At 38.3% G+C, this 21,415-nt stretch overlaps 1 protein-coding gene across 3 annotated transcripts in view; it reads right to left on the bottom strand.

Moving 5' to 3' along the window:
• TENM1 (teneurin transmembrane protein 1) overlaps nucleotides 1–21,415 on the bottom strand; it is a 346,769-nt gene that overhangs the window by 161,398 nt on the left and 163,956 nt on the right. For all 3 annotated transcript variants that reach the window (XM_052813749.1, XM_052813752.1, XM_052813750.1), the window contains one exon: nucleotides 1,152–1,392. In XM_052813749.1, coding sequence (XP_052669709.1) covers nucleotides 1,152–1,392 — 241 coding nt within the window. The remainder of the gene's footprint in view (nucleotides 1–1,151; nucleotides 1,393–21,415) is intronic.

Below are 21,415 nucleotides of genomic sequence, written 5' to 3'. Positions count from 1 at the left end.
TAAAGATGTATACTCAAGTTTTGTAATAAAATAAAAACAACCTTTTTATAGAAGAACAAAATTTTAGTAATTAACTGTGATAACTGGCCCTTGGACATATGCGTATCAAAAAGAAAACATTTCCGTGCATAATACCTTATATTCTCTGGATCAGATTAGTTGCATGCCAGACATTCAGCTGTTTCACCAAACAACTTTCACAGAGTCATGCACTTTGTGTTTTAAAATGCCAAAACCCAAAGGAAACCCTAGTCTTCTTGGTGGTCCGTTCACAATGAAGAGGAAGAAGGTTGTAGAAAATCAAGGGCTTGTTTTAAGCATCAAGTCAGCAAACACAGCTGTAGTTGAAAGCCATCAAATGAGCTAATACTTATCACGAACAAAAAAAGCTTATTGTAGCCAAAAAGTCAGAGGAAACTGCATTTACCCCTGTCGCAGAACTCTGGGTACTGAAACAAAGGTTTTCTGAATACAGAATATATTTGCTTTGAATTATTTTTCAGAGTAGGTTATTTGTGTAAATTGTGATTGACCCTGAAGTTGAACCCCCCCTTCCCCAGCTCCCAGAGGTAAGGTTCTCCATGCTCAATACCTGCCTTGGGCCAGTATCATTTCTCCATTACCAAATGATTATCAAATTATATTCTTTGTGTATATATGCAATAAAGTGTTTAAATACACATTGAAGGAGATACTATTTTAGTATTATTTCCTATCTTTTCTTATCCACAGGAAAGCTACCGCCTGAAGACTGATTGACTCCAGAGGTGCCAGAGTACACCGATTAAACAAAACTTCTATTTGCTGATTACAAAATGGCCCTGGGAGAATGTGGGAAGGTGAGACAAGTACACAAGCACAAATCCTGAGTGCACACAACTCTAAAATACCTATGTAATCTACACACCTTAAGGAGATCAATGTCTTCCCAAACTGAGCAAAACACGTGCTTTTATGAGCACTGGTGATCTAGGTGAATCAAGTAAATAAGGCCTCAAGTGGCTACACGACACGGCCTCAAATCAAAAGGCAGTGGCATGTCCTGAATGAGAAACTTGTAATTCCCCATCACCATCAATGTCAGGCCTCCACTCCATCTTCCCCCCCCCCCAAAGTTTGAGATATGTTGTGTACAACAGGTTGGTGTGTACCTGGTTTCCAGCGGTATGTTGCTGTTCAAGACCCAGCTGTTATGGAGATGCACCGAATCTTGGGTACTGGTGGGGGGAGTCGGGGCAGCAGGACTGGGCTGGCTGCGGGTGGTCATTGACCTTCTCTGGAGAGAATCGGCTGTCGGAGGTGGTTTTCTGGCACAGGTGCACGCGTGCGGTGGTGGAGGCGGCGGCGGGAGGGGTCTGAAGGTGAACTGGTTATGTGGGCTACCTGGCATATCTGAAACGACAAAGAAAAGGCAAAGAAACCCACAGAGGGTTATTATTTCAAAAGGATCAAGAGAGCATGACCATGATGTAATAGTTATTGGGATTAAGGCATTGTGCTTTATCATGTTGTTAACCCAGTTGCCTGTAAAATGTTGCTGCAATGTGAAATAATTTAAAATATAATACTCTCCTGCAATGGAGAATATCAGACAGAGACACACACCCTCCAGCACTGTAGTTCAGTAGTTCAACAAAAAAAACAGAAAAGAAAAAGGAAAAAAAAAGATGATCTAGCATTCACTTAATTTGTCGTAGGGTTTTCTGGGGATGAGGGTAAGGAACAAATAAATCAAGTTGACATTGAATTGCAGCACAGATACCAACTGATTTCATAAGGTATAATTCTCATTTAAGAACAGCTGTGAAAGAAACAGACACAGTATAAGAATTAGTCTTGCACTTCAAATCAAGAGAGAAAATAATTGAGTAACTCCTACCACCTAACAAACATCTTTCATAAAAGGAGGTTAACACATTTCTGTGAGTCTGCTACTGCACTTGTTAAATAAGACCTGGGAAAAAGCCCTCTTAAAGACTACCTGAAGCACTAATGACCCAGATACCCAGAGAAAAGGTTTTATGGCAGCTAACGGCAGATGAGCCGGCAAGGAGCTCGCAACCACCGGACCAGGCTGCGAAGGAGATGGAGTGAAAGACGTGTGTGGTGGGTACCCCGCTACCTGTGCTGCCGCTGCCCTACGGGACCCTCAGCGCTGCCCTCCAGCACCCGAGGGACGCTGTAACTGCACAGCTCCTGCCCCCTGCTAACACCGCTACGCGGCTTTAGGGTAGCTCAGCCTGTCCCAGTGAGCTTGAATCCTCCTGCAAAAGACAACGAAGATACAAATGTGGTATAACGGTACTTTAAAGGGACAATAAAATCTTGTTTTCTCTACTTCCCACAAGAGTCTGCAAAGCCTCTCAGTACAGCAAGAAACACAGCTATGGAGAATTGAGGCAAGAAATTCCTTTTTAAAGCAACAATAACAAATACTTTGCAAAGAAGATGCTGATAAAAACTGCTGCCAGTTTGGGTGAACTGTGAAGCTATTAACCTGAAACTCTTCCAGCTAATTTACCTCAGTGTCTAATGCGGCTTTGTCCCATTTCTATACTCGCCCTCACTTTCCCTTGTACCTTAGCAGATGTCCAGTTAAATTTGCACAAAACCAGCTGGAGCGGAGCTCTGATGAATCTGCAAAAATTCCCTGCAAGGAACTGTTGTTGCCATCCATTTACAACACATGCTTTCTTTAAATTATGACATGATGTGTCTTCAAGGTGAAAGATGAAAGTGTGCCCCTTCCCTTCTTGGAACGGCTGGTGGAAAAAAAGCACTTTTTTTCTCCGTGACGGTCACAATTTACCCCAACTGGAGAAACAAGGTTGTTTAGTGCTCCACATAAGCTTTTCTATGCTGTGGTAAGCAAAGCTGTCACGGATTTGGCCCAGGCTTAATCCTTTTAATTTCATTGATCTTTTATCAAGGCAGCATTCTTACAGTTGCATTAGGGTTTACGCTGTAATATTAGTTTGCATATACCAGAAAAGCATTTCTAAGCATATTAGAAAATTGGAGACCTCAGTAAATTAAATCACTGGAGTCAACAGTCCAGAGCTCTGAAATAATCTGCTAAGGCACTTTCATATAATAATTAATCTCAGTAAATCCTGTATCCTGCTATTTTAGAATTGAAAGCTACCCAAATTTTGGACATAATATTTGATGTCCAGCATCCTCAAGTATTTCATCAATGACATTCCCTTACTTAGTGGTATCAATCTTAAATCCATGCTACAGAAAATTTGCAGGATTATTACATGTCCTGTAATTTGCATGACAAGCCATTTTAATGGTTGTGCCACTGCCCTGTTAGAAAATTGCTGATCTTTGCCAGGACATGCAGTCAGACTCCACAAGGTACATCAAAAGCTATGCAGTAAATGCCAAGCTACCAAGGTGACTGCTTCTCTAGGTAAATACGAAAAAACCTGTATAATCTATATGGCAACGCATCTTTTAGTTCCCTTCTTGTACTGTCCCTATCCTGTCAATAGCACACAATTATCTGACAAATAGTTTAGTTTGTTCCATGCAATAGCCTGGTTCTGCTTTGTCAACCATAAAGTATTTCTGGTTGGTAGGGTACCTTCTATCTCCCAGCGCAATTTATCACAATACATTAACACATCAGATTTCCTGGGGGATTCCTTTTTAATTATCACACTCGTCACCCCTTCATCCAGCTACTGGCATCACAGAAAACCGCACATCAGATTCTGAAGTATTTTGATGATTTAAAGACAAGTCTTTGGCATCAGACCTTCACTGCAAATTCATTATGTTGAGAATCAGCCTGAGTTTCCAATTAGTTTTTACAGACTTTCTAATTTGGCAAAGTTATTTTTATTTTGCTTGAAACTAAGTCTACATCTCATTAACTTTACTTTTATACCACAAAAAGTGTTGCTTGGGATATAAAGCAGCATTATGTCTAAATATGCACGTTTACAGTTCTTCAGGACTCTGAACAAACAGTAGACTCCATAAAATAACTTAATGCAAAATCATTTAAATACCTAAAAAGTGGTATTACACAAGATAATTTGTCTAAAGCCAACCCAAAATGTACGGGAGTGATATAGAAATTAGCTTAGCTATCAATTTTTATCCCATTGCTATTGTTCAGCATAATGCTATCCGTAACAACTCCTGTTTTTATTTTTAATGGTTGCTAATAATTTTCAGGTTATTAAATTGTTTTTACATCAAAAAGTCTATGTATGATATGCAAATACAGCGTTATTTGGTTTCAATGTGTTCATTGACATGGTAGAAGTTTCCATTCATCTAAAAAATTAACTATAAAACATGATTTCAGCTCAAACTTTACATTTACAATAATTTGCTTCAAATCAGATTTTCATCTGAGGAACATCCGAGCCAGAAGAGATGCTCTTGGCCCTCACTATTGACCTTCTAATTCTGCACTTGCATTTAGGACTCCCCCCCCCGCCCCCTTTTTTTTTTACAGACAGAAGAGACTGTTTAGAAAACATCTAAATTCTTTCCCTGAGAATTCATTATTTTTAAATAGTTCTCTCATTTCAGCAGACCACATCTAGAACTGTGATGTTTCCTGAAAAGATCTATACAATATTCTGCTTCTTTGCTATGCATTGGATCTGCTTTGTTTTACTCTAATTTGTACACTCCCCATCCACTCCACAAACTCCACTTAAACTTCTTTTCCTGCACTTTTTTTTTTCCCTTTTCCATTTTTAGGGTTTTTGTTTTCATTCTTCAATAACAATGTTGATTTGTTTAGCTTTTCTATTTTGAGACACTTCCCAAACTCCATGCACTCACTCCAAAAGAGAAACCGCTGTATTGATGCCAGCTATAAACAAGAAAAACTTCCCTTGTAATTCTGCTAGCTCGAAGGTTTCCTACTTGCTCTCCTTTCTTTGAAGTTTGAAGGGAGGAGTTCTGCTTCTGCCCTGAACGTTTTGTCTTCTTTGGTTCTGACTCATTCTTTTGGATGGCCCTGGATCAATATTGAACACACGCTGCTCCATGGCAGTTGTATAACGGAGCTTGATACCCTACAGTTACGGAGTGCAGACCTCAACAGCTCCTCCTTCAGCTGCTGAGTTCTACTACTACTGCTTTTTCCTTCACGAGATACAATAATTCAGATCTTGCCTTCTTACTAGGCCTCTGTTTTTCAGAAAGTGGGAAGTTAGTTAACTTAGACACTTCCCTTACTCTGCCGTGTTGGTTGAGTGCTGCCATTCTGCTCAAAAGTTATTGGAGACACAGACCAATGGACAAGAGCAGCATTAACATAAACTCATTTTCCTTAAGAGTCAGGCTAAAATGCCTTTGTAATCATAAACATGTAGCCAAATAGCTTTACAGACTGACAAAAATGAAATAAGCAGCTTTATCAACTAGTTAGCACCTGATTAAAAATTAGTTTTGAAAATAAGCCAGACCTTTGCTGAAGTATTTTCCTAACAGTTTTGAAGTACACTTTACTATATTTTTTGGATCCACATAGAAAGAAGGGGTAATTGAACTGTTTTATCATTTACTGACAAGACTACAATAGCCTGTATCGTTACTAAGTATATCAGAGAGAATATATTAAAAAGGAATGAACCTTAAAAGGTTTGCATCTAACCTATGGTGCTTTTGAGATGTTTTAATTTTTTCAGTTCCTAAATTCATTATTTATTGGTATGTTTGGATTTTTTTGTTCTTTTTTTAACTAGACATATCTCAGCTGAGTATGAATTCACTTGCAATCCATTATTTAATGAATGACATAGCAACATATGTTCAGAGAGTTCAGTTTATTTAAAACTTCTATGGGTATACTACTGCTCAGTTACAACCCAATCTGTAATTTTTTCTCAAGCAGAGATGAAGGACCATAAGGGGCACTGAAGAACTGGAAAAGATTCAGTGCAGGGAAGACAGAGAATCAGAATGCTTCAGACTAGAGCTAAAAAGCACAGAACAAAAATTCTCAATTTTACAATGAGATTTATGCTCTGGGTCCAAGAAGACAAACTAAGAATTAGAGGTAGGTGCTACCATTGCAGAGTGCTGGTTCTGCTACATATACTTACTGATGTTGTGCGAGTCTTTACACCCTTTCCTTCCATTCTAAATTTAAAATTATTCTCTTTCTATGTATGCACCAACGACCTTACTAAGCCCCTAATTATTTGTTGCCTATCTCTGAATTCCTTTACTTTTTGCTGTCACATATTTTGAGAAAAGGTGAATATGAAAAAAATACTGTGTATGAAATTGCTCTATTGAGGTATAAATTCACATTGTGTTTCAATAATCTTTTCTACACTTGCTCCTTCTGATGTAGCTCAATATTTAGTTGGCCTACCTTACTTGCAAAATCCTTTGCTTTGAGAACTTTGTCAGACCACTAGGATATAAAAGTACCTAACCAGTACCTTTAATACCAATTTACCTTTAGATTATTGTTTTGCTGTATGTGACTTTCTTCTTGGCCTTACTACACAGTAAACCTTCCAGAATATGAAATATCAAACATCTCTAAAGAATTCTACAGACCATACGGTTTTATGCAAAATAAAGTTTACAATGTAATGAAAGCTTATAAACTAAAGGTCATATGGACTCAAAGTTTACACATGAAGTAAAAGAGATTTAGAGACCTCCAGAGACCAATACCACTTCCCACCACAGCCTACTGACTCATGCCCACGGTGCTCTGAGCTCGCGCCTGCCGCAGCAGATTTTCCTTGCTGAGCAGGTTGGGACGGCCCAGAACAGACTGAGGGAGGGAGGGACCAGTTAAGCACTGGGGATCATTAAGGGGCTCTGGGCCCTTTATTTATCAGTACAGGTGTGCCTTCAAATAGCCAAGTATGTAATTCCATACCATACTGCCACTCTAAGAGTAAAATGAATCCTACATATTATTATTTAGGCTGTGCTGAAAACCCAGCACTTCACTTTCAAAGAAAAATTAACAGAGATCTTATGCCACGTACTTTGATTGGTGTCAATGAGCATAAAATACAGCTGGATTTACTTTATAATAATGTAATGATGTCAAAGAAATGATGTATAACACTTAAAACACTCGGTCCAATGTGTTCATATGGATCCCATTAAATGTTTCCTTTACATTCTCTGTATCACGTATGTTCAATTCCCTTGAATCCCTTACAATTATACACACGCACACACAATAACAGCTTCTAACTAGTAATTTGTGGATCACTTTAACAAAAGGAGATTTGGGAAAATAAGAATTCTAATAATTTCCTAATGCTAACAGAAACTTACTTCTCTTTCAACTTTTCCAAGTTTAGCCATATTTAAAAATGAAATATGATGGCAATTAAACTCTTTTTTAAAACACAAGAAACATTTACATTGAATGTTGTATGGTCTAACTATGTAGGAAAAAAAAATCTATCCTGCATATAAGCTACAAGGACAGTAAAGACTTCTTACGATAGCTGTGCAGCACTTCCTTTGCTATTTTTACATTAAAAGTCAAAACTTGTACTGTAAGACCTAAGTGACTATATTTTGTAAACACTCATAATGTACCTCATTCTAAGACACTTTACAAAAACATTATTACCCAGTTTTGAACACCAGAGTAAAAAGGAACAATGAGAGCATCGCCAGCAGGTCCCTCTTTAAAACACTGTTGCTTTTACAGAAGTGAATGTTTTATGTTTCTTTTACTCTGTTTAATACAATCTCTTGTGAAATAGTGCTAAACTCAGCTAAAATTTCTTCTGGAGTCCATATTTATTTAGGTAGACTAATATAAGCCTGGGATTATTCCCATTATTTTAATTTACATTTTTGGTCCACTTCTAACAAACAAATGCTGGATTACTTAAAGTCTACTAGAAAATCTTCAGAAATCAAATAGTATAAATGGACTTTATAACCTGCATATGGTATTGATATTAAGTATCAATGCCTTAAAACTTCTAGCATAAGGAATTTTCATTAGCAAGACTTTTGTATTTGTCAGTAATTTGCCATTACTGTTGCATGTCAGGATGTTAACACTGCTGAGCTCTATTTCTGGTAAAACATCAATTAGTGGCATGATAAAAGTGAAAAAAAAAAAACAACAACCCAAACACTGGAGATGTCATAGCGTTTTGGAAAATAAATCAGAAGTGTCTCAAAAGTGTCTCTGCAAACAAACCTGTTTCTTGACTCAGCTGCAGGAAGACGTGGGAGAATTTTTCAGGCAAAAGAACAGAGGTTAGAACTCATTAGAGAAGGAAAGGCAGTGATTTATCCCTAGGGAACTATCACATGTCCACCTTTTCCAACTTTGCTGATAGGATGCATTTAACAATATTCTGCCTTTCAAGACTTAAAAAATTCTGGCATCTGGCATCTTTGTACTGTATACTTAACTTGTCAATTTTACTTTGTAAAATTCTTGAAATAAGACTGATATTTTTTTTTTTAATGTATGTGTGGGGGAGTGTTTTTGCTTTTTCTGATGATAGGAATGTTAATATACTCAAACCAAAAGAAGGGCTTGTGGGCCCAAAGCCCGCTTTTTTTCTCCAGCTGTATCAGCTGGCGCAATGAAAGACATTACCTTTCCTGACAAATTTTGCATCACTTAGAGGCACTTATATCTGTAGACCGTTAGAGCTATGACAGCACTAATCGTCCTTAATTAACTCCATCACTCAGTGTTTTAACTTGGGAGCCTGATTGCTGAATTTTGGATATAAACACTGCACTATAAGATGCCACTCTCTGTGCTGTAGTTTGTAACCAGGAATGAGTTTCACATTACAACGCTGTGTACTGTGGATAAGATGCAAGTTTTAAAAGTTATCATGGAGAAGCACCGACAATATGTACACGCTGATGCATGTTCATATAAAATAAACATTTCCAGAGGGGACTGAAGAGCTAGAGCTCCTGAGGTGCTTTTACTCTGCTGAACTGTCTGAATTATAGCTTTGGTCTATAGGACTTCTTCATGTAGCTGTTAAATACTAATGCACTCTATGTATAATATTTACGTGAAAAACATTATTGCATTTATGTGAAATGCTCACATTTACGTCAATTAATATGACAAATTCAAAAGGAAACTATCCTACTCACTCCCTTCCATCTCCTTCGTTGCAGGCGGTACATCCGTCAGATTCTCTCAAACACCCATCCATTTGAGACAGGACTCCTCTTAAACCACTACAGTCTGTTCCAACACAAGACAAGCCCATTGGTGCTTGAGTCGCAGAGGTCAAGGACAAAACGTGCAGGGAGAAGAAAAGCAGCATTCCGATTATGACGGAGACCGAGGGAACAACCTAAACTATCAGCTCAGGCTTCCAGTGGTTTGTTTAGCAGATCAAGCGGCTGCTGGTACAATTAACAACACACAGCATTCAAAGGATAGAAGCGGAGACTGACAGCTCCCAGCCAGCTTAAAAGTGATATTTTCAGGAGAATGCCTAATTCCTGCCATTACTTAAAAGTGGTGGGTTCACTCAATATCACAAGTTGTAACTTCTATCAGTGGCAACTCACAGGGGACAGTACAATCACTATTCTAAAACTCTGAACAAAGCGGGAAAGATTATAGCTTACAGGGTAAGCATATCATCCAGGTTTACAAGAGCCAGGCAGTTCCAAGTAGCCTGGCAGCAAATTTTGATGACCTTAGAGGTGAACAGATTTTGATTAAAGAGCAGTTTATGATTGGTAAAATAGGTTGCAAGCAGCCACGGCTGTAAAAATTAATGTTTCCCCAGTTATTGATGGTTTTCGGCAGAGTGATATATATTCAAGTTTTGGCCTTTGTGTCATTAAATTCATTAGCTGTGAGGGCTTTCTAAAAGGGATCTATGGGTAATGGAATTAGCAACTATAAATCATATTGAAATACACAGTGTATTTAGCCCAGTAGTTCAGTGGGAATATCATGGATATGGACATATTAAGCCACTTTGTCACCAACCTCTCTACAGTGGATGATAACCTTCCCTGCCTGCCTCTTACCTGCTTCATCTGTGTTCCTGTTCCTCTGCAACATTTTTAGGAAAACAGACTGCTTGAGGCCATGCCCCGTTACAGATCCAAATAATGTAAAACCCTGCAGCACTTGAGTTCACTGCACTGCGATGGCTGAGGTGAAGAGTCCTCCATTTTAGTGCTCGTCTTCTCAAGGCTGGGGACAGTGACATGAGTCCTACCGGTTGACTGAAGTACAGAATCCCGTTCAACTTAAAGCCCAGCCATGAGAGAGATCAGTTTGTTGATTCATATTTTTGTAAATACAAAATATTCTGTGGCTCTACAGAGATACGGAAAGATGATAAGCACTAAGTCATAGTTAAACCTGCCAGTTGCATCGGGACCCAAACGCAAGCACTGATGAACATGTTCATGCACATTCCTCAAATTAGTGGGGGCAAGATCCCAAGCACATCTCCTATTTATTTGGGCTCAGAGAGAGCTAGCTCTTTGTTGGCAGCACTGCAAACTTACTCTAAGTTTACTTCAAAATTTAGTGCCTGAACTTTCTGGCTTCGAGGATGAATCACACTTCAGCTTCTCCCACCTGGATAGATAAAGGCTTTGCTCAGGACACCTAACTCTCTGCCCTCCAGATTATCCTGTGAAATCCAGACATCCAGCATGTCTCCTGACATTATTATGCAGGGCTAATTGAAAAAACTAGATCCATTTTTATGATCAATACCACACACAGATGTAGAAGCTTGAAGCTTTTCTGGATCGTTCAGTAATTGTCTCTACCCCCATGTATTTACTTCATTTTTAAGACAGTCCTTTTAGAAAGGTATTAATGAGGGAACACTGGGACAAATATAGACTAGCTTCTACGTTCATAATATTCTCAAGAACATGTTTATAGCTTAAATAGGAAAATGAAAGTCTCTATTTTATTCAGTAAAACAGTATTCCGTATGTTTTTATTATGGGTTTCACCTTGACATTAAATTGCTTGATATGAACATCTTTACAGATATTTCCGGTGACTGTTATATGATTATAGGGAGGATTAAAAAAATAATTCATTTATCTGTGGTTATATAGTAACTTGAGGAGGGGCAGAAAAAGCTGTCAAATGTATCCATAACATGTAAACATATGTAGAATTTAACCGTGGCTCTATATGCGTTATCTATCCCAAATTCATCAAAATAATACTAATGTAGCAGTGTTTTATAAATAAATACTATGAAATATTTTTCTTGACAGAAGACTTTGCAACTAGATTTGTCTAAACACTGTAGCCAGTTATATAGACTACGATGTCTGCAAGAGTACTGCATGAAGCCGTAGATAGGGCTGAACATCACATTCAGCTGGAGGATACAGAGGAGCACAATGCATGGTCATCACACTGAAATAAGCTAAAAATGACTTTAGGCCATATCATGGCATTGGGTTTTTCTAAGTAGATTTGGGCATTCTATAGAAAAGTTTACTTCTAGGCTGTTTCCCTGCCTTCCTGGAGAGGAGGCGTAGCGGTGCAGCGATGGTCCAGGGGGACCATAGCAGTGCTGGGGCCATTTGGGTGGCTTTGCTCTACAGGAGTAGAGAATTAAAAGACAGCTTGCTCAAAGCTGGCTGCTTCAGATCAAATATCCCTTGACCTACAAGCTTCAAACAGAATTCACCATAGATCACTGGGCTTCATCTGATTATAAATCTGTGTGCCCTGTACTGGCTCTGTAGCAATGATTTCCGCTGTATTCTCTGAGATTTAATTTTAAAGTGATTCTTCTTCCTCTGTAGACTGTACGGGGTAGCAGAGTTCTTTGTTGCTACAATTTTCTGCTAGCTATTTTGGATAATCAGAGAGAAAACTTTATACAGAAGCAAGCTACCAACCAATAAAATGAACGGCTTTTGGTGAAACTGATAATGCTTTTATCTGGCTCTTCCTGAATGACTGCATATACATTCAAACTTGTTATATAAGTTAGAAACATAATGCACTACTCTTCCTGAAGTCAAGAAGAGACTTCCACTTCATCTTAGTGGAGGTTAGTTTTAAACACAGTTGATGAATTGACAAGCAGCAAGTATGTGTGCTTATTACTGGTCAAGAAATATTGTTGACAACTTTTTTTTTTAAAAATCGAAGTACATGTGGCCCCTCCTATCCTCTCCTCTCCTCAGAGTAGTCTGGCCTGTAAAATAATTTGCAATTAATACATAAATTACAGTAGGACAGATTTTTCTCAACAACCTTACTAGCTCCCTGTTGGTCAGGGTAGAGAGCTTGCAGGAAACCAGACTGTTTCCTTCAGCTTTGTTTATATTCTACTTCACAAACTTTAGTTGACAGATTTCGTAAAGAAGAGTTCTTTAAAACAAATTACATTTCAAAACATATTATCCTTTTGAAGTTTTGCTTTAGAAGAGAAACAGATTTTTAAATAATTATTTCAAATTACCTTTTAATTCTCTATTTAAACAGAGAATTATTGTTTTAAATATGGGACACTTTTTTTTTTTTTTAAAACAAGAAGAATGGTAACCTTAGCCGTAGGATAGTTAGCATCAATTTATTCTCGGTAACCCTTAGAAGTACATGGTATTATTTAAGAAGGAGGCTGCATGTAATTGTCAGAGAGCATAACAGAAAGCTATTTGTCACTAACCAAATGATTTTACATGGTATCTAAATTACACCAGATTAGTTAAAGGATATACCTCAGTGTAGAACTAGCCGAACGACTACTTCTGCCTTTTATCCCTAGAGGCAGTTAACAAGCTCCTGTCCCTCTCAACTTAATCCATAAATAAAAGAAATACTTCTATGAAAAGATCTATTCCTGCCATTGATGTTTGCTAACATTTTATTTAGGAATGTTGACACTTCTCCTATAGCACTGAGCTTGCTGGGAGGAAAGACAATGGTACATGTGTAACTGATGGTAAACAACAAATTGATTATTTTTTAAAGAAAAGAAAACTCCCGTAGGGAAAGACAAAATAACAACACAGGAACAGCTAATGTAATGCCTGAAAATGAACACAACAGCCTAGGCACAAACCCACAGTTTTCAAGTTAGTCACTCAAATGCATATTTAGGCATTTACAAGCAAGCATGTAGATTTTCTGAAATATGAATATGCTTCTACCACTCCACTGAACTGGGGGTTATGGCCTGGTTCTTCAGAACTATTTAGGACTTTTAACTCCACTGCGTTTTATTATTAGGAGCCCTGCACTCTTAAACACCTTTGAAAATCTGAGCAGAGCATCTATGAAGTACCAATAGGGTCACTTCTGCATAAACAGATTCAGAGAGCTAACTTCAGGCAGTAAGGTTTGACAAGCTTCTCCTGCTATTCTTGCTCAACTTGCAAAAGAAATCTAGTGCAATTCAAAATTAACAAAGATGACATCACTTTACAGCATTTATAGGTTATAAAAGTTCTTTGTGACCATACACTCAGTTCACCTCACAAACACATTTGTGCTGGTTTTGGCTGGGGTAGAGTTAATTTCCTTCACAGTAGCTACGATGGGGCTATGTTTTGGATTTGTGCTGAAAACAGTGCTGATAACACAGGGATGTTTTCATTATTGCCGAGCAGCGCTTACGCAGAGCCAAGGCTTTTTCTGCTCCTCACCCCACCCCACCAGCGAGGAGGCTGGGGGAGCACAAGAAACTGGGGGGGGACACAGCCGGGACAGCTGACCCCGACTGACCCAAGGGATATCCCAGACCATGGGACGTCATGCTCAGCATGGAAAGCTGGGGGAAGAAGGAGGAAGGGGGGACGTTCGGAGTGATGGCGTTTGTCTTCCCAAGTAACTGTTAACACGTGATGGAGCCCTGCTTTCCTGGAGATGGCTGAACACCTGCCTGCCCTTGGGAAGCGGTGAAGGAATTTCTCAGTTTGCTTTGCTTGTGTGCATGGCTTTTTCTTTACCTGTTAAACTGTCTTTACCTCAACCCACCAGTTTTCTCACTTTCACCCTTCTGATTCTCTTCCTCATCCCACTGGGTGGAAGGGAGCGAGCGGCTGTGTGGGGCTTAGTTGCCGGCTGGGGTTAAACCATGACAACATTTCCAAGGTGCATTTCGCTCAAAGCTTATCTATATACAGTTATTTAAACTCATTGTAAATAAGACATGCATTTTTGAATATTACTAGAAATTACATCTATAAAATATCGAATAAAACCTTCAAAACAAATGCATAAAGAAGCATCGAGGGAAACATACTTTTTCATATGAATCTAACCAACAAAGTATTTTAATGAATGCACATCTATTAAGAGAATTCTCAGGATACTGTAATTATTATTCATTTTCTAGAATTGTTTCACCATGAAGCTTTATGCTACTACGGGGACTTTAATGTTTATGTTTTGTGACGGCTGCGTTGACTATTAAAAAGCGATTTGGCTGACATTTTAAGTCTTTTGTTGCCAGTTTTAATTGGATTGTTCACCAAGCACCAACTCCCCCGTTAACTGCAAAAATTACAGGCCAACGTCAGTTTATAGTAATGACTGTTTAATGATTTTATCCTGTCAGTATGCCAGCTTCATATGGATGCATGCATGATTAGTTTCATATCAAGACCTGTAATTAAATAATTGAAACCTAAACAAAAGAGAATATCAAACAGGAACACATCCTTAATAAAGACTTGAAGAGTTATCAAGATACTCATTCCAAATTAAAAAATAATTAATGTTTTGAGGTCAAACAGCGCAAGAGTTGGTGTTAAGGAAAAAAGTTCTCTGCACCTTTTGCTACAGAAGAAATTTCCCTTTAAGTGATGCAAAGTTTGAGAGCTCACTGCAGTGAGTCTTTGCTTATCATTTTTAAAACTGACTCAAAATTATTCAGAACTCATTATTAGCTATTTTTGTTTGCTTTCCAGACTAGGTAAAGCTGCTTTTATAATAATAAGATATAAAAATAATTATCCCTCAACTGAAACTTACAGTACTCACAATCAAAGAACATGAAACTTACAGTACTCACAATCAAAGAACAAGCCCACTAACTTCTCAGAAATTCAGATTCTTGAAAGAAAACCAATTATTATTCTTTGTTCAGCTCTGAATCCTATGCCAAACTCCTACATGTTTCAGAATTTCAAATAGAGCAAAAAAAAGGCTTTTAGAAGATAACTCTTTGAAAGTGTGAAATATCCAAGAAAATAAAGTCAGAAACAAAGACTTACAAAGCTGGGCCAGCACTGCAAAGGCAGCGAGTGCCTCCTCATACTGCTCAAACAGAGTTCAAGAAGCTGGGGGCTTCTTGGAGAATTTCACACCTTATGGTTTTGGCCATCCGACATGGACGGTGACTTTTGGGAGGCAGTTAAACTCTTGAATTTTGAAAAGAACTTGGTATTTCACAGATTTTGATACTTAGAAAGTCCAGGGAAAAAATTACTGACTAAGGTTTTTCACCGTCTTATAAATAAGCACACCTGCACTATAACATTTGGGATGGGGTGTCTCTGTAAACTGAGCTGGTACATTTATGGATTCCCATTAAACTTAGACCTCAAAGGTCAAATACCAGACTGAATGTTATGCATTCAGGAAGTATTCAGGCAAATTTCAGCAATTTATAGCAACTTAGAAGAACTTATGTTCATCTGTTTTCAGGCTTGACTTTTATGGACTATAGTCACCTACTAGAAAATATTAACCTACTGGAAAGTCAATAGATTTTCAAGGCTGCTTCATTTTTATGTACAAAAAGCTGTATGCCTCACAGAATCATTCATTTTCCTTTTATTGCCAGGATGATGGCTTAAAACCTGTTCTGACCAAACTTTTGAGCAGATGGCTTTATTTGAATGACTTAGGGGTAAATTTAGGGCCCATCTCTTTTCCCAGTTACAACAGCATGATATGGGATTAACTCCATTGATTTCAATTATGTTATTCTGCCTTCGTTTGCTAGGTGTAACCACAGAAGCTAACAGACCAACTTTGATAGGGCATATCCATTTTTTATACATTTAGAAACAGAAAATTCATCACTTCAAAATATCAGCTGTGGAACACCGCACCATTCTGTTCCAGGAACGGGGTTGCTGTATTTCTAATTTAGAAAAGGAGGAACCACTGAACCAGTAAAACACAGGTTGGCACAAACTTATTTCGATTCATAAAATAAGAAGGTCCAGCAGAGGTATGTGAATGGACCATACATCAGCAGATGAAAATGCACATCGACAAAGGCAAGCTACCTCAAATTGATTGCTGAGATCTAAATGAACTCCAAGTACTCAGAAAATGGACCTGTAAACAGCTCAATGAAAACCTCTTTTCTATGTACAGCTTTAGTAAAAGAATGTAACAGCATGGAAAATAAAGCAAATTGGAGAGAAAGTAAAAAGGCAAATGCTGTTAAATCATTACATACACATCTTGTGGAATACTTTGTTCCATTCTTGACACTTTTTTTCAGAACAATTTGGTAAAAATAGGAGGGATTTTACAAACAGGTGACTAAATTAGTGATATGGGAAAACCATTATGTGAGGAGACACTAAACAGACTGTGTAGTTTAAAGAGAAGCAAGATGTAAATGATAGAGAAACAATATAATGAACTCAGTAGGTATGCAATTATTTACACTCACAATAAAAGTACAGTGGATCACTAAATGGAACTGTTAGGAGAGAAATTTAAAACTGATAAAAGGGAATACTGTGGGGTTTTTTTTCTTTTCTTTTTTTTTTTTTTAGCAACACATTTAATCTAGGAACTTGTTGCTACAAACTATCATTGAGATGAGGAGGTTGCAAATATTTTATATATAAAATTTTATATAGATAATTATACATCCACGCAGAATAAGCAGGCAATATACACACAAACCTAAGTGTATCTAAGTATAAAACGTACATATAAAAAGGAAGCATTTTTATGCATAGAAGCATATAATATACTTATAATACACTATATTATATAAGTATCTTTTATATATACTTATAATATCCTATAATATACTTATATAAAATATATATGTGTTTTACGCATACACATAAATCTCCACTGAATTCAAATCCCCGTGGAAAGAATAAAAGTTAGACTGATATTGTCTCAGTTTATTTACAAGGCTAAATTTTTATCATCTTGAAGGATTTGATTTCACATATGTTAATGCAACAGCATGGAGCAAAACTGCACTCACTGCTTGATTCCTGCTTCTGCCAGAGAACCTCAATGAAATTCCAGTCTGTGGCGAATTTCTTCCTACGTGATCAGGTCAGTCCCTGGTTTAGTCAGAAGACATTTGGGGAAAAGAAGACGAGTGTGTCATTTACTCAGCCAACTGATGAAACACGTTTAAGGCAATCCATTCTCATGGCTGAAAAAGAAGAATGGATCTGCCTTGAAGTCGTGTACCACCAATAATGCAAAAAATAGAGATGAAAGACTTGATTTGCAGATCTCTGAGTGAGTGAGGTATTGACACTTAAATAGCAATTTGAAACTCAACACACATAAGGAACCCATGAAACCACTTCTATAGGATTTATTGTCCAGAACAGAATAGTAATTCAAGCCTCTTTCTGATCCTCATCCTGATGTTTAAATTCTAATTTTAATGCTTACCTGCAGTCTTTTTAAATACGTGACTCTTAACAAATACTGTAAATAACCTAATACAGATTTTGTGAACAATACCAATGGGATTACTGCACTTCAACCTGAATGATGCAATAACCAGGTAACAAAGTACCCTCTGCCAAACCCATGTGACAGTACTGAATAACAGAATATCCAAGGAAACTAGGATAGAACAAATTGTTCTGTTCATATACTTGCACTGTGCTTTATACACCTGCCTGCCTTTATTATGGAATATGCAGACTGAATGCAAACAAAGCAAATGTATCAAGGAGGTGGAGGAAGGAGTTGGCAATAATACATGCTATAGTTACCTTTTACTAAAGAGGATGGACAGAATGAGTGAAGATCAAGCAGGCAGTTTCAGCTTATGCAATTTCAAAATGACCTTTTAAAAGTAATTATTATAGCTGCGTTGTAGCATTCAGCTGAAATCGAACTCTTCAGAATTCCACGCACTTACGAAGTAGAAATTGTGGAAGAAAAATGCATCATACGCGTCAAAAAGCAGGGGGCCGCTCAGACACAGCTTTCCTCCTCCTCCAGTTTGTTTTTTGTAATCTTACACTGAAGAAAAAGCAACACACCACTTATCTATCAAAATAAAGCGTATCCTATTGTAGAAAAAATAGACGGCTGAAAAATGTATGAGTGAAGATGTCAATGAATCGGTTCCAACTGAAGAAAGAAGAACTGAGTATAAAGATATAATCTAAGACAGCTGTATGGTAGTTCATAGTCCAAATTCAGATGAAAATTTTGCTTAACGTAGGAGGGAATATCAGATGGCTGCAGAGACACTCCCAGGCTAGTTTACAGCCTGTAGTGATCTCCAAAGCTCTAATTCTGTCCTGTTGATTAGACAGGAAAAAAAGAGGGAAGGGAAAGATCTGTCACCAGCTTAGTTCTGCAGTGCATGTGCCAGCACCCATACTCGCTCTGCGTGCTGCAGAGCAACTGCACTGCTCCCAAAGAGGCTGTGAAGAAAGAATTGGTACCATTGCGTGGGACATCTGCTGAGCTAAACTTTATCTCATGTGAATATCCTTGCAATTTGATAGCACAAATATGATTATATTGCTACATCATTTACATTAAAAACAATGCTCCACATTACACGTGACAGCATAGCTAATGCAGAAACAACTTCTACTTCATGAGACTGAACTAAATGACCGAAACTGTAGTTGACATTTATGGTATTGATCAGGCTCCAACATTAATACAAAGTCAAATGGCTTGGGAAGTTTATCCCTTTACTGATTAGTGATTCATCTCCTTCCAGATGATCTCCGAGTATGACAGCACTGTGTATGTTTGCATTCTTCTTCACTGTGAAGCATTAGCTCCATTTCACATGCTATAAAGGCAGCACTAAAATTACCATGCTTTACCTATACAAAACTAAACACTTCATGCTGCTTTCAAAATGACTCTATCACCCTAAAAAAGCCCCCCTCAAACACCATAGCAACAGCAGCAAACTCCGTGTCTACTAATGTAAGCCCCCCCCTAAGGCATTAGTCAAAGACAAAGCTGTTCTATTAGGTTATATTAGTAGAGAATCCTTGGATGGCTGCTGTTAAAGTGAATAATATTGTCCATGTCACCACTGAATATGTAAAATCACCTGGAAGATTTCCAGCACAGATTCCATGAATTATAAGAAAATTCTGCACTCGGTAGTACCACAAATTCCAGGCAAAGCGGGACTGTAGGCAGCTGCTATATGGACTGTACAGAGAGCACAAGCACGAGCCGTCCCTGTACGTACCAAAAAAAAAGGGGCAAACTCTTGTCACTGGAGCACAGATGACGCACTGAGATGCTCCCTTCCCAAAAGCAGGAAGGGAGAAGCACAGATGAAGTGAGACACCGTCTTATTTTCCTTTCACATAAGACAGGTGAACGCAAGGGAGCTGCCAAGTGCACTCTCTTGACGGGTAGTAACACATTCCTTCTCTCTCAGTCTCTCCCGGTGCTTCCACTGGTGCAATGAAGCTCTTTATTTTCTGTCCTAAGTTCTTACTGTCAAGCAAAACTGAGCAATGAATGGAGATACAGTTCAGCTGAGAGCAGAATTTGATTTAATATTCCTATAACACTTTGAATATAAAAATGCACTACAGAAGTGCTAAGTCTTATTAAGCTTGGCAATAGCGAATGCAGGCTGACAGCTTCCCTTGACTTGACAGTATTGCTCACCAGACTCCAACGTATATAAGCATCACCAGGCAATGCAGAGAACACTTAAGAGTAGAAAACAGAGGAAACACCGCTCCTCACAAATCTAGAAAGCCAGTCTTTACGGCTTTCATCGGAGCATGGGAGGCTCAGCTTTATTTGCTCTGACACAGACATGGGACTTGAATCTTAGGCACTCATACCATAGACCTACTACCCGAGACTTGTTGCTCTTAAAATGTAGTCGGCACAGGGATTTGAACTTCTATCAGTCACGTAACATAGGAGTGCCTGACCACTGTGCTACAGAGCACATTGGTGTCCGTCTCTCTGCTCCCATAAATATTTCATTATTTATATGCAGTGAAGTAGCTCACAAGAGATTAGGAGAGTGGAAGGAGAAAAGACTAATTGTGTACCAGGTGCGAGGGTATCATTTTCAATCCTCTCCTTCACCATTAATTTGACTTTCCAGGTGAGTATCTTGACAACTGCCTTTCCTCTGTGAACCTCTTGCTCTGATGAGGAATTTCACCTCCAGACAGAGATCTCTTCTTTGGGGAAACATCACTGGAATTGACACATTTACTGAAATGTTTGGGTTTTGGCACACTTTCAAAGAAACGGGATTTTACATTTTAAAGCTCTACCATAGAGATACAGGCAATGCTTTAATGCGAGGTGTAAGTCGCAGCAGCAGATTTCTCTTTCACAGATGGTGGTAGAAGTCTTAAGTTAGAGGAGCTTTTCTGACGAGGCGCGGGAGGCTCTTGCGCGGCGCTGGCTCGCGCCGAGGGCAGCACGTCTGCCAGTACGGAAATGTCGCCAGTCCTCTGGTCATTTATTTCTTTACCTACCAAAGCCAAGGTAAACAAAATGTAGGCTACACATAGCCAACAGGAGCTTCTTGTCAGTTGCAGTAGGAACTAAGTAAAACTCTGTGTGTGTAACGTCAAGTCCGTTTAACATGGCGAATAACCAATTTACCAGTTTTGCTTCATATACAAGAGAAAGACTCCATGGATTCTGAATGTATCCACACACCGCTGATGCTATAAAGACAGACTAATTCTACTGTATAGCCCAATAAAAGACAAGATACCTGGTAATCTGACTCTTTGTGAAGCATTACTTCTCATCTCACACAGGAGAGAGAAGAGACAGCATGGAAAGCTAAAAGGACAGCACTTTATCCCTTTGTTTGAAAATTTTCAATAGACAGCATTTAAAAAAAAAAAAAAATTAAATGGGTCCTATTCAAATGCATCACGAAAGAAAACGGTGTCTAGTTCAGGCTGGGCACGGTGACCTGCCCTAGTTTGTAGCTGAACAAAGGCATAAAAGCAAATGATAAATTTCCATTTTGTTATACAATATTCCATTAGAGAGCTAATTAAACAGGCTGTACTCAAATGCAGCATATAAACAATATTACACATGAAGGGGAGCATTTCTGGGAAGATATTAGCTGATAGCACTAACATAAATGATTTAAATTTTTTTTTTCTTTTCTCAACAGTTAGGAACAAAAAGCTTTTTTTCCCCATTACCTCATCCTAAGTAGTTTTTCAAATCAAGCCCATGTTCACATTCATGCTGTCACTGATAATGGATCTTGCGTCAAATAAG

The sequence above is a fragment of the Harpia harpyja genome, chromosome 18, assembly GCF_026419915.1.
Source record: "Harpia harpyja isolate bHarHar1 chromosome 18, bHarHar1 primary haplotype, whole genome shotgun sequence".
In the NCBI taxonomy this organism is placed as follows: Eukaryota; Metazoa; Chordata; class Aves; order Accipitriformes; family Accipitridae; genus Harpia; species Harpia harpyja.
This window is presented reverse-complemented; position numbering and strand designations above follow the sequence as displayed.